Here is a 13086-nt window from a genome sequence, read left to right as displayed (position 1 = left end):
TAATAGTTATTCTCTAATAAAATTGTCATCCAAGGGGGAGTGTTATAAAATATCTAGATTGTGTTATAAAATATCTAGATTGGATGTTAATTTTATTATTATTATATTTCTTGCATAGTAATATTTTATACTATAAATAGACATGTATGGTAACCATTTAAGGTGCACCATTTCTCTTGAAATATCAATATCAATATTTCTTCTCTCCTTCTTCTCTCTTTTTCTTTCTTTGTTCTTATAACCATTAAAGGTAGTTATAAGCCTACTGAATTATAACAAATGCATGTTTTTATTTGTTTTTTTGTTTTTTCAATAAAAAAGGAAAAAATGATACAGGATTTACTGTTCGCTTTTTCTTACAGTACTTTTTAATATAAAAAAAAGTTGACCATTTCAAAGGGCTCAGAACTCTTACATATACGAATGCTTTCAGTACACCAATTACTATAATCTCATCATCATCATAAATTTATTACCAATGGCTGAAATCATTGCTTCTGGTCTCGTGAAAGCCGTTCTTCAGAAATTGGCTTCTGAAGCATTCACAAAAATTGGTCGATCTCAAGGAATTCAATCCGAGCTCAACAACCTGAAGAGGAGATTGTTCCAGATCCAAAATCTTCTAAATGATGCTTCTCAAAAAGAACTAACTGATGAATCTGTTAAACAGTGGTTGAATAGTCTCCAACATTTGGCTTACGATTTAGATGACGTACTCGATGGTTTAGCAACTAAACAAGATTCTGTTGACTTCACCAGCAAGGTAAGAAACCTCATCCCAACTTGTTGCACAAATTTCTCATTAGCTCATAGGGTGAGTCACAAGTTAGATCCTATTATTAAAAGGCTGCAAGATTTAGAAAAGGAAAAAGATGATCTTGGTTTGGTTATTGTGAATCAAGATAGGCCAAAGAATACAAAAAGAAAACTTCAGACCAGTTTGGTAGATGATTCTAAGATCATTGGCCGGCAAGTCGAAAAAGAGGAATTAGTCCACAAGTTAGTGAGAAATGAATCATGTGATGAAAACTTTAGCATTGTTCCGATAGTTGGTATGGGTGGGGTTGGCAAAACAACTCTAGCCAAACTTTTGTATAATGACAACCAGGTGAACGATCACTTCGAACTCAAGGCGTGGGTATGTGTTTCGGACGATTTTGATAGTATTGGTATAACCAAGGCAATATTTCAATCTATGGGCGGAGAAAACAAGGATTTTGCAAATTTTAGTCTACTTCAAGAAGCTCTTAAAAATCAACTTTTAGGAAAACGCTTTATGTTGGTGTTAGATGATGTATGGAGTGAAAGTTACGAGGATTGGGAAACCCTCGTACTTCCATTTCACGCATGTGCTCCTGGAAGTAAGATTATCGTGACAACACGAAAGGTAGAATTGCTCAAGAAGCTAGGCTATGATCATCTAGACCAAATGAAGAACTTGTCAGATGACGAAGCTCTATCTTTGGTTGCTTTACATGCATTAGGTGTAAATAACTTTGATTTACATCCGATGCTGAAACCACATGGTGAAGATCTTGTGAAAAAATGTGGCGGATTGCCTTTGGCTTTGATAGCACTTGGGAGGTTATTGAGGACCAAAGAAAAGGAAGAATATTATTGGAAGGAAGTGTCGAATAATGAGATATGGAGACTAAAAGAAGGAGGTGAGATACTTCCTGCCCTTAGATTAAGCTACAATGATCTTTCTGCGTGTTTGAAGCGCTTGTTTGCATATTGCTCTTTTTTCCCCAAGGACTATATATTTTATAAGCGGGAGTTGGTTCTTTTGTGGATGGCAGAAGGATTTTTGCACCATTCGACTCTAAACAAGTCAACAGAAGAATGCTTTGGTTATGAATGTTTTGAAGAGTTGTTGTCAAGATCGTTTTTTCAATGTGCGCCAAATGAGAACAGAGCACTGTTTGTGATGCATGACTTGATAAATGACTTGGGGACATCAATTGCCGGTGACTTTTTTGTTAGGTTAGAAAATGTGATGGAGATGGATAAAGGGAGTGAAGCATTGAAAAAGTATCGCCATATGTCATTTGTTCGTGAGCAATATGAAGCCTATAATAAGTTTGAGGCGTTCGAGAGAGCTACAAGTTTGAGAACATTCTTGGCAACGTCGGTTGGGGTGATAGATAAGTGGAAAAGCTTCTACTTATCTCATAGGATTCTGGTTGACTTACTTCCAAAGCTACCATTGTTAAGGGTTCTCAATTTAAGTAACTTTGAGATACGTGAGGTACCAGATACCATTGGTAGTTTGAGTCACTTGAGGTATCTCAATTTATCTCGAACTTGTATCAAACAACTACCAGAAAATGTTTGCAATCTCTATAATTTACAGACACTTATCCTGTTTGGCTGTAGAAATTTAGCTGAGTTGCCTAGTAACTTCTCAAATCTTAAGAATCTGCGCCACTTTGACATCAGGGAAACTCACAGTTTGAATAAGATGCCCTTAGGGATCGGTAAGTTAGAAAGCCTGCAAACACTTTCCAAAATCATTATTGGTGGTGAAAACAGATTTGGAATAACCGAGCTGAAAGAATTAAATAAATTATGCGGGGAACTTTCCATTGAAGGGTTGAATGAAGTGCAAAATGCAATTGATGTACGAGAGGCAAACTTTTCGCAGAAGAGGATTAGCGAGTTAGAATTGAAATGGAGTGATGTGTTTGATGGTCTTCGTAAGGAACAGCTTGAAAAGGATGTCTTAGAAGAGCTGAGACCTCACAGTGATACTTTAAAAAAACTAAAAATAGTGTCATATGGAGGAAACGAGCTTCCAAATTGGGTTGTGGATCCCTCTTTTGTTAGGTTGTCACATGTAGAGATACGTGGCTGTAAAAAGTGTACACGTTTACCGCCACTTGGGCAGCTAGTGTCACTTGAGGAGTTGTTTATTGAAGGCATGGATGAGGTGAAGAATGTAGGTACAGAGTTTACTGGTACAACTGGTGTATCATTCACATCACTTAAAGTTCTACGTTTTGAAAATATGAAGGGGTGGGAGTCATGGTCAATCAATTGTGGGGATGTGTTTCCGTGCCTTGAGAAGCTTGTTATAGGAAGGTGTCCTCTGGTCAAAGTTTCACTCAAAGCACTACCTTCACTAAGACAACTTGAAATAAGGGCGTGTGGTCACAATGTGTTGACAAGTTTGGTTCGTGTAGCTTCATCGATCACCGAGTTAGAACTAAATCGTATTTCAGGTCTTACTGATGAGGTGTGGAGAGGTGTTTGTAGGCATCTCAGGGCAGTTGAAAAATTAAGCATACAAGGATGTCATGAGATAAGATACTTGTGGGAATCAGAAGAAAATGCAAGTACAGTTTTTGTGCGTTTAAGGAATTTGGGTGTAACTGATTGTGACAATTTGGTGAGTCTTGGAGAGAGAGAGGGTGATGATGATGATAAGAGTGGAAGCAATCTCCTCCTCCTCACATCTCTTAGGATTTTAGACATAAGATATTGTAAGAATATGAAGAATTGCAATTGTCCAAACAACATTGAGACGTTGACTATTTCATGTGTAAGAGATGTATCGTTTTCAAAAGGAGGAGGACATAAGCTCAAGTCACTTTGTTATTTTGAAAGTGAAGGAAAGAGCCAGATTATCAACAGCAACAACAGAGGCATGCCATTGCTTCAAGATTTAAGTATATTTGATATGCCAAATCTGAGATTCATCCTTGAATTGAATTGCTTTGTTCATCTCACCAGTTTAATAATAAGTGATTGTCAAAGTCTGGAATCATTTCCTGATCAGCAATTGCCGGATCTCACCTCGTTAACAAATCTGTCAATAGCCAACTGTCCAAGAATGGATGGTTCATTTCCTCGTGGGCTTTGGCCTCCGAATTTGGTATTCTTAAGAGTAGGTGGGTTAAAAAAACCCATATCAGAGTGGGGCCCACAGAATTTCCCACCTTCACTTGTTGACATGATTTTAGATGGGGGATCGTCGGAAAATGACGTGAACAGTGATTGTTCATTGTCTAGTCTTCTTCCATCATCTCTTACTATTCTCAGATTGTGGGATTTTAAGGGATTGGAAACGATTTCGACGGGACTGGAACACCTTACCTCCCTGCAACATCTATCATTTTCCAAGTGCCCAAAGATGAAAGATCTCCCAGAAATGTTGTTGCCTTCACTTCTCAGTTTGACAATAATTGATTGCCCAAAGCTGAAAGAAAGGTGTAGTAAAAGTAAAAGTAGAATAGGAGGAAGCCACAACAACTACTGGCCCCTCATCTCTCATATCCCCAACATCATCATCTGAAAGATACTTCTTGGAACCAATATATGTTTTGAGGTTACCTACATCAGCATACACTATGCGTTACAATGAAGGTGTGCATTTCTCTATTTCTGCATTTTAAATTTGGTTACTGTTGTTTTGTTTATCAGTAGTATTATTATAATATAATAAGATGAAATGAACTAACTAGGTAAGATTTTTTGTTGAATTATTTCATTGAAGCTGCAATCTAAAATAATAATAACAATTTTTTTTATAAAAAGATGCAATCAAACATTAACATAATGTGTACAGATAATGAATCATTTTAGTAATGTACTCCCTGATCATAAACAAAAGATTTTATAAGTTTTTTTTACTAGATGATGTATGAATAGAAAAATGACACTAATAATCTTTGTTTTTGACTATTTCGGGAAATTTCAACCCGTTTCACCCTTTTTTTTTAATCAAAAGTTGCTCTTGATAGATTTGTGGTGAAACATTGCCAAATTGACCAATTCACAAGAGAAATTGCCAAATCTAATGCTAGTTATTGTTTTTGTGGTGTAACCTGTAGCCTGTAGGCACCACAAATGATGCATATGCAATGTTAGTTTCTGAAGAGATCTTGTAGTGGTTACAAAATTCATTCATCCACTACCACCTGCAAATTGTTACCCGAAACGTCCCCGGAACGCCATATACAAGATGTGTGGGCTTCTCTAGCTTTTTGGAGGGAGAGATGCGAATAGTGTGGTAAGGTGTAAGTGCCAAAATCTGACCTTACAACTCACAAACGAACATGTTAAAACGGTGAACTACTGAATAAATCATAATGGCTTAATCTATTAACGTATAAAAGAACACAATTAACTTGTTCAAGATATTTGTGTATCTGATGAATGTGTTTTTGTTGTTGAGGCTCAAATGGTTTCATGAATCCTTATGGATTGTTACTGCTTAAACTAGTTTGTGTGTTAATCACATGTTACAAGTATATTCAGTTTTGTTTGCAAACAACACAACCTAAATGGGTTCAACTCACAAAAATTTCACAGAGATGTATTAAAATCTGCAGCCTCTAGTATGATTTTGTATACGTTTGACTCGACATTTTTGATAAAACGAATCTTTTGATCTAGAAATAACCAGTTCATTTATATGTCAAAATAGCAAGCATTGTAAGCAGTCAATCTTTCTTTTGCCAATACTCTAAAATTGTTTGTTGATATTTACATATATCCGCTTCCTTGATCTTTTCATGTACGTGCTTCTCACTCCATCTTATGTTTCTCTGTATACTTCTTGTTACTGCAGCAGGAATGTAATGCTGTGATACAAAATCTGTTGTGCCTATCGACTTGCAGCTGCTGTTGTAGTTGATCTAAAATTCATTATGACCTGTTCATACTCTGTAATGTCCCCCTAGTAGTTTGTACATAATCTGATGTATACATAATTCTCATGATTCCTTAAACATAGTCACCAAGTAGAAACTTATGTCAATTACTTAAGTAAATGGTTAAATATGTGGTGGCTGATTTATTGATGCTGATTGATGATACACGTATCCGTATCATATAGTCTTATTTGTAAAACTTATATACATTTAGACAAACAAAATCCTCTTAGACTTGTAAATAAAGAAGCTGTCACCGGCTAAAAGCAAGATCCGGGACGGAAAGAAGAGCACAAGATAAATAAGCGGTACTGAAACCGTCTACCGGGTAGAAGGAACGAGCCATCTAAAAGTTAACCGAACATATAGTATCAAACAAAGCCGCAACAAATACGCCGTCTATAAGATTATCCGGACGGAGGATACCGTGAAGAAACACAAGGATTTTAGGTTGTGTTCACACATTAGTCAAACATAGCTATGACGTACATGCCGTCTAGAAGATTACCCGGACGGAGGATACCGTGAAGAAACAATTTAGAGTTTAAGACTATTCACACATAAGTCAAACATAGCTACGACATGTCGTCTAGAAGATTATCCGGACAAAGGACACTGTGAAAAAATACTTAAAAAGACTTAAGGTTGTCGTCACATAAATCATTAAATAACGCATAGGCTACGAGGTGGCCTACACACGAACATCAGAATATCTTGGCCATAACACATGAGTGGTGTAGAGTGGTGTGTCCATGCCACGTCAGCCCGTGATTTTAGAAAAGTTTGTTACAACCATGAAAGGGACAGATGCCACGTATCATTCCCTCTAACAAACTTTCGGCGCCTATAAATACACCCCATGGATCATCCATTACAAAACAATTTTTTTACAACGAGAATAACAATGTTACTCTGCTAAAATTACATTAGACAACTACTATCAATTACACCTCGATTGAATTCCAGTTAACCACCGGAGTTCAACCCTCTTAGATATTAATCTATTCAATCCAATTGGATAGATTAATCCGATTGATTGTTTCAGGCCCTCGCGAATTCTCAGATTCCGATCGGGTTCACACGATTGTCGGAGTTAAAACAATCACTCAATCACCTTTTCAAATTAAGCACTCGAATCTCTAACAAACCATTTTAGGTTTGATCACCGATGTGTGCAGTTGTACATACTAATGGACATGGGCGAAACTACATAGGGGGAAGGGGGCACCTGCCCCATTGATTTGAAACTTTTAGTGTTAAAATTTTGGTTTTTTGATTTGGCCCTAGTATATTTGAAATTTTCAGAGTTAAAATTTGATTTTGCCTCGAAAAACCTCCATATTTTGCCCAAAAGCCTCCAGATTTTGCCCCCAACCTTCCAGATTTTGCACCCAACCCAAAAGTTTGTATTTCCATGGAAGAAAAAAAATTACAGTGAATGTGAACGTTTTTAAAAAAAATTCGCTCTCGGTGAAAAAAATTCCTAATTCCGCCACTGCTAGGGGATATCCTGTAGCCTATCAGCCAATGGTGACATGTATACAGATGTCAGCACTGAAAATGCTATGCTCCGACACTCAAGGTAATCATAGCTAATGAAGTTGTGATGTGGTCCAGCGGTTGGTGGTCTGCCTCCTTTAGGGGATGTCAGGAGTTCGACCCCCGTTGGCTACATATTAAAAACACAATTTCATCTCTGCCATAAAGTATCCACTCATGGCAAATTTCCCATATTGTTTGGGGGTAAAGGGGATGGAGGTTTTACTTGGCCGTGCCCTTGGATCAGTTTCAAGGTTTCCTCCCGGGCAGCGATGGGGGCGGGGTTATTATCGCTGCATCGGCATAGTCGAAACGAGAGATGATCGCAACGGGTGGTTTAGTCCCCTCGGGTGATCTCAATCGTTGTTAAAAAAAAAAAAAAAAAGGTAATCATAGCTAATTATTGATTGACTTTACAAGTGGAGATTTTGACCCGTTCATTTGGGTTATGTTCCATCGTTAACGAGTAGAATTTGCAAAGTTAAAAAGTTTACTTTAAATGATAAGGGTTCATATGGTTTAAACTGGTCGAGAGTTTCCCAAAGCATATTTTTGCTGTCTATAGCCTCTTCAATTGCTTTAATTAAGTATTAGATTATTAATAGGATACTTTAATGTATGTTAACTAACTAAACTGATTTATTAAATTCAAAAATGGACAGATTATGTTCGGTGTTGACCCAGTCTGACATTTAATCTTACTCAAGATGTGATGTTCCAGAGGAGATGTTACCCGAACCTTTTAACCGATCGACCCAAATGAAATCTTCAATCGTAGTTGAAAAGCCCAATTTAGTTTCAGTTCCAAATGTGTCCCATGTAAGCTTTACACAGCAACCAGCAGTAGCATCCCATCTCCCTCAGTCATTCAAAAGACGTTTCTCAAAACAAGTCGCTTGACTCTTTTAAATTTCCACCTCCGCGGGTTGAATCGTGGTATTATGGTTAATATACAGGAGCACACTTTGGTCAGAGACACTGGTGGAGCATTAGGTTGAATGGTCACACTGTTGTTCATTGATCAATTTGAAAATGAAGGCATGAAGGTTAGGTGTGGGACCCCAGGAAAATGCATCTGCAGCAAGAAAGCTTGTAGATCGCCAAATGTCAATCAACAATATGCCAAAAAAAATGAAAGAAATGTTCTTTTTTGTTATCGACGATATCGAAATCGAATGCTCTCATTTGTCACCCAAATTACGGTTACGGTGTATTTGGTTATGTAATTGTATGCATATTGTTCTTGAGTAGTTAAAAGCTGTTTCTATTGTGATCTTACAATCTTACAGGTGATAGTTCACCTTTTTAAAGCCTCGTGGCTAGAAGCCACCTGGTTTTTCTAGATTGTAAATGAGATAGTTGATCTTTGTAATGAGTTTGATATTCTACAAGGGCTCCTATCAAGATATTTGGTAATTTGCACGGTCAATTTGGAGACCTCGTGCGACTAGTTATTTTTTTCTTGGCGAAAAAACGAAAACTTATTAATAACATTTATATATGGTTATATTTGTATATTAAATAACAATTTTGATTGTTTAGATTATTCGAATGATAAAATATTGGGAAATTGGTCAATACGCTCTTAAATCGCAAAGTGTTTAACGATATGCTTTTGAATTTTCGTAATTGTCATTATGCCCCTGTCCACGAACCACGCACGGTGCGTGCAGGTCCGTGCGTGGTGCGTATTACCGAGCATCGATGCTGGTTTTACCGACTACACTCATACATCATCGAATCACGCAACATGTGACGTGCTTGTTGGTCCATGTGTGGTGCGTGATGCCTCGGATAAGATCGGATGTTCAAGATTGGATTTAATGACATTTTCATGATTTTCCGGATTTTCAATATCATATTTTCTCTCTTTAAAAAGAGTGTCATATGTAGAACCAGACCCATATTAGATTTGATTTGAATATAATTAAAAACACACACTAAAAACGGAAGATGATTGAGCATTTCTTGCTGATTTAAACGAGTCATAATTGTTTGGTACCCCTTGCAATGCTTCTCAATATCACCCATGTCACCTCCCCAGTCACGTCAATTTCTGCAAGGTTTTGAGCCGCACGAATCAAATGTAATACTATACAACATTCCAGGTTGCACACGTGTTCTCTAGGCTGCTATCCGTCGTAAAAGATGCAATAACCATGATGAACATTCGAGGTCCACCCAAGAATTTATAGGGGAAGTGCTTGAAGAGACAGAAGCAGGTGATAGCTTTGAACATGTTTCGTGGCTTTCTGCGATACAATTTGCATTTCCTAATAGTGATAATATACAATTCTATTTAGTTTTTTCTATTGTACATTTCAGTAAATTATATATATATATATATATATATATATATATATATATATATATATATATATATATATATATATATATATATATATATATATATATATATATATATATATATATATATATATACACTTTGTGACATTTGATTGCGGTTTTTAGATTATAGATTTATTAATTAGTATAAATGGTAACTCTGAATTGACGAATCTATTAGACTTCCATTAACCGAGCGTCAAAACCCATCAGTTAGACAACCTGGCCAGATTTGACGCCCCATGATGCCTAGGACGCCTAGGAGACAACCTGTCATGCACGCATGGAGCTTCCTGAATGGTTGAGCCATTCTGGCTGTTGGCAACGGCTTTATAGCCGCTTAAATTTTTTTCTTTTTAAACCTAATATTTTTAACTATTTAAACCTCTTTTCACACTTCATTTTAACACACCAAAACATAAATTTTCTCTCTTTTTTATACATTCTAGTTTTAATAATTTCGATTCCTATTTGTTGTTCATCTTATTCAAAAATTAGAAGAAAAATCTGAGCCCGAGCCGCGTGTTCCAAGAGTTCGAGGTTACAATGTGAGAGAGCGTGAGGTCACCGCACAACAGTTATAGGATGATTATTTTAGTGAGGCGCCAAAGTATCCGCCCGCAAGATTTAAAAGGCGTTTTTTATGTGATGTCAGTTATTCCTCCGAATAGCGCAAGGTATAACTAATTTCTCTAGTAATGATATTTTCGAGCATGTTAGTTATTTTACGGAACGTTATGATGCTATCGATAGGCGGACGTTTACTACTTTACAAAATGTACTTCGATTTTACGCCAATAGGCGTATGGAACCGCTGCTGATATGTTCAATGAATTTTTACAAATGAGTAAGTTATCATCAATACTATGTCTAGACAACTTTTGTAAATGTGCCATCACTTTATATAAAAGTGAATACATGAGAACTCCCAACGCACATGATGTTGCACGATTATATGGTGCACATGATGAGAAACATGGTCTCAAGAGTATGCCCGGGAGTATCGATTGTATACAATGGGAGTGGAGAAATTGTCCCGTTGCTTTGAAATGTAACAACCCTATTTTTTCCGTTAATTCTATTTAACTTTCTTTTAGATAATCTTAACGGTGATTATTTGAATTTTATGTGTTTAGCGTAATAAATGCATATTTAATCCTTTGAGGGTTACTATAATCAATAGGGTCGGATATTAATTGAATAACCTATTTCGAATATTGAAATACGAAGAAAACGATACGGTTTTGATAACTGCAAAAGATGTTTTTCGGATTGACTAAACGCTTGAAGTAAATATTAATAATTATTTTAATAATTATTAACTTAGAGAAATATAATTAATTATTAATTATTTTAATAAATTAAACTTTGTGGATTTGTTTAAACCTCCGGTTAACGTTCCAGGAATTCAATTTCAGTTAACGACAACTAGAAACGAGCCACACGTCGCAAACTAGCAAGCAAAACGAGCACGGGAATACTCCCATTAGGCCATTAAGTCGAACCCCCACCCTTTTATTGGATTGTTTTGGCCCATGCTTGTGTTTAGTAGTGTTTTAGGCCCTAAAATAATTTAACTAAATAGTAAACTACTGCATCTTTATCCCTAAACCTAAAGCAGTCGATTGTTTTCTTCTTTCTGGATCCTCCCATTGTCGACCACAGCAACAACCTAACACCATCAATTACTAAAAATTAACACTTGCTTCTTTGATCAAAGTTGTTGTTTACATCATCCTCTACACATTGGTATAATCAATTTGATTATTTGACGTATAAAACATGTAACCCTAATTCTTAAAGTTCATATTTTTTATGACTACGTATGTTATAAGTGTCTATTACTCATGTATATGTCTTTATGCTTGATTACATTCGTTAGATTGCTCGATTGACATGTTTGTATTGAATCCCGAATTTGAAACTTAACTTAACAGAAACTTGAACTTATAATTTGTAAGATATTGCTGCATAATTGAAAAGATCTCAAAAAACTATTAATTTTAGGCTCAAGAATCATGAATTTTCGTTGTGATATGCTCCCGTTATGACTAGTTGAATTTTCGACTTGTTTATTGCATAAATCTGAAATCTGGGCAAATTGTGTTATGATATGGAACATGAGTTGATTACCATCTGATAGCTATTGAAAAATTACACTATTTATACTAAAATATCACATGAATTGAATTCTTAAAACTCATTTTATGCTCAATTGATTATTCGTGACAACAGTTGTTGTTTGTAACTTTAAACAAACTTGTATGTCTAAAGGCTTTGATTTCTGGAACATATGCACTTTGAGATATGGAAAATTTGGTTTTATTACTTGACTTTTCATGTAAATATTTCTTCATAAATGTTCCTAGATGTTGAGATATATGCTTCCGAAAATGACCACCTAAATGGGATCCAATCTGTCCTGAGTGGACAAGATTTGGCATAACATGAAATGTGTAATGTTTTGAGACTTTGACTTCTGATATGATAATATTTGTATGTTAATAAGAAAATTACATTTGTATGTCAACATGTAAAACCTTATTCTTGTGTGTGCTATATGAGTCGTAAAACGCTATGTCTAACATCTGTCCAAATCATAATACCAGATTTTAATTGCAAAACTGTAAGAATTGGCTAAACCAAAAGCTTATCCCTTTTTAAAACTTATAATTTGAGATGTTTGTGATCACCTCCCACTAGTGTTATGTCTTTTTCAATTTTCTAGAATAAATGATAAATGTTTAAAAACTGATGCGCGAGCAGAAATTGTTGTATGCAAATTGAACTACATACACAAATCTATAAATGATATGACATGATGGCTTACATTTTTAAAAGGTAATTAATGACCTAAACATGTACCAAGTTCCATATTTCCAGGTTGTATACATTTTGGCTTATGTACAATTGTTTGTGTACCGTTACCATTAAACTACATGACTAGTACGCTAGAAACACTGTAGCGATAAACTGAGGTCTGAAACTTATATATTCACTTGGGTTTGACTCCATGACTTATATAACATGATCTACTGATGTTTTTGACTTAGGTTGACCATCATTGATCAAGTTTGACTTTTATTGACTTGCATGAACTTGTTGACTTTGTGTTGACTTTTGCTACTTAATCGAGTTGGTCTGAGCAATAGGACAACTAATATTATGAATCAACTACTATTTGGAATATATTTATATGATAACCTATATATGTATCTAGGTTGCTTTACACGGGTGTAACCATCCTCTTTAATTGTGATTACTGCGCTACTTGTTGAGCACTCAAGGTGAGTCTACAGTCCCATACAAACTTTTCTTTTTGAGATGAGATACATGTTGTTTCTTAAACTGTTTTACAATTTAGACATGAGTACTAAACTCATATACATATGAGTATGATCAAAAAGCCCTTAGCTTGAATATCTTAATTACTTACGTAAGCTCGAATCATAGGAACGGATCCGTTAGGTTTGACAGCCTCACCGCTACATACGGTGGTGCTTATTACTTCATAAACTTGTACACATGATCAAGTGTATACTTTGAT

The 13086-nt window shown here is 35.8% G+C and overlaps 1 protein-coding gene across 3 annotated transcripts; it reads left to right on the top strand.

Moving 5' to 3' along the window:
* The first annotated feature begins 478 nt into the window (after positions 1-478).
* On the top strand, positions 479-5736 carry LOC139892116 (putative disease resistance RPP13-like protein 1). Of its 3 annotated transcripts, none has more exons than XM_071875155.1 (3): positions 479-4365; positions 4833-5011; positions 5573-5736. In XM_071875155.1, exon 1 carries the CDS (start codon positions 479-481, stop codon positions 4292-4294), a length of 3816 nt encoding a protein of 1271 aa, XP_071731256.1. In that variant the 3' UTR covers positions 4295-4365; positions 4833-5011; positions 5573-5736. The 3 variants fall into 3 exon arrangements, with proteins under 3 accessions (XP_071731256.1, XP_071731257.1, XP_071731255.1); XM_071875156.1 differs by having other exon boundaries at positions 4833-5018; positions 5576-5736; XM_071875154.1 differs by having other exon boundaries at positions 4833-5018.
* Positions 5737-13086: the final 7350 nt, after the last annotated feature.

The sequence above is a fragment of the Rutidosis leptorrhynchoides genome, chromosome 2 (assembly GCF_046630445.1).
Source record: "Rutidosis leptorrhynchoides isolate AG116_Rl617_1_P2 chromosome 2, CSIRO_AGI_Rlap_v1, whole genome shotgun sequence".
In the NCBI taxonomy this organism is placed as follows: domain Eukaryota; kingdom Viridiplantae; phylum Streptophyta; class Magnoliopsida; order Asterales; family Asteraceae; genus Rutidosis; species Rutidosis leptorrhynchoides.
Note: the sequence above shows the minus strand (reverse complement) of the source record. Positions and strands in the feature narration are given on the sequence as shown.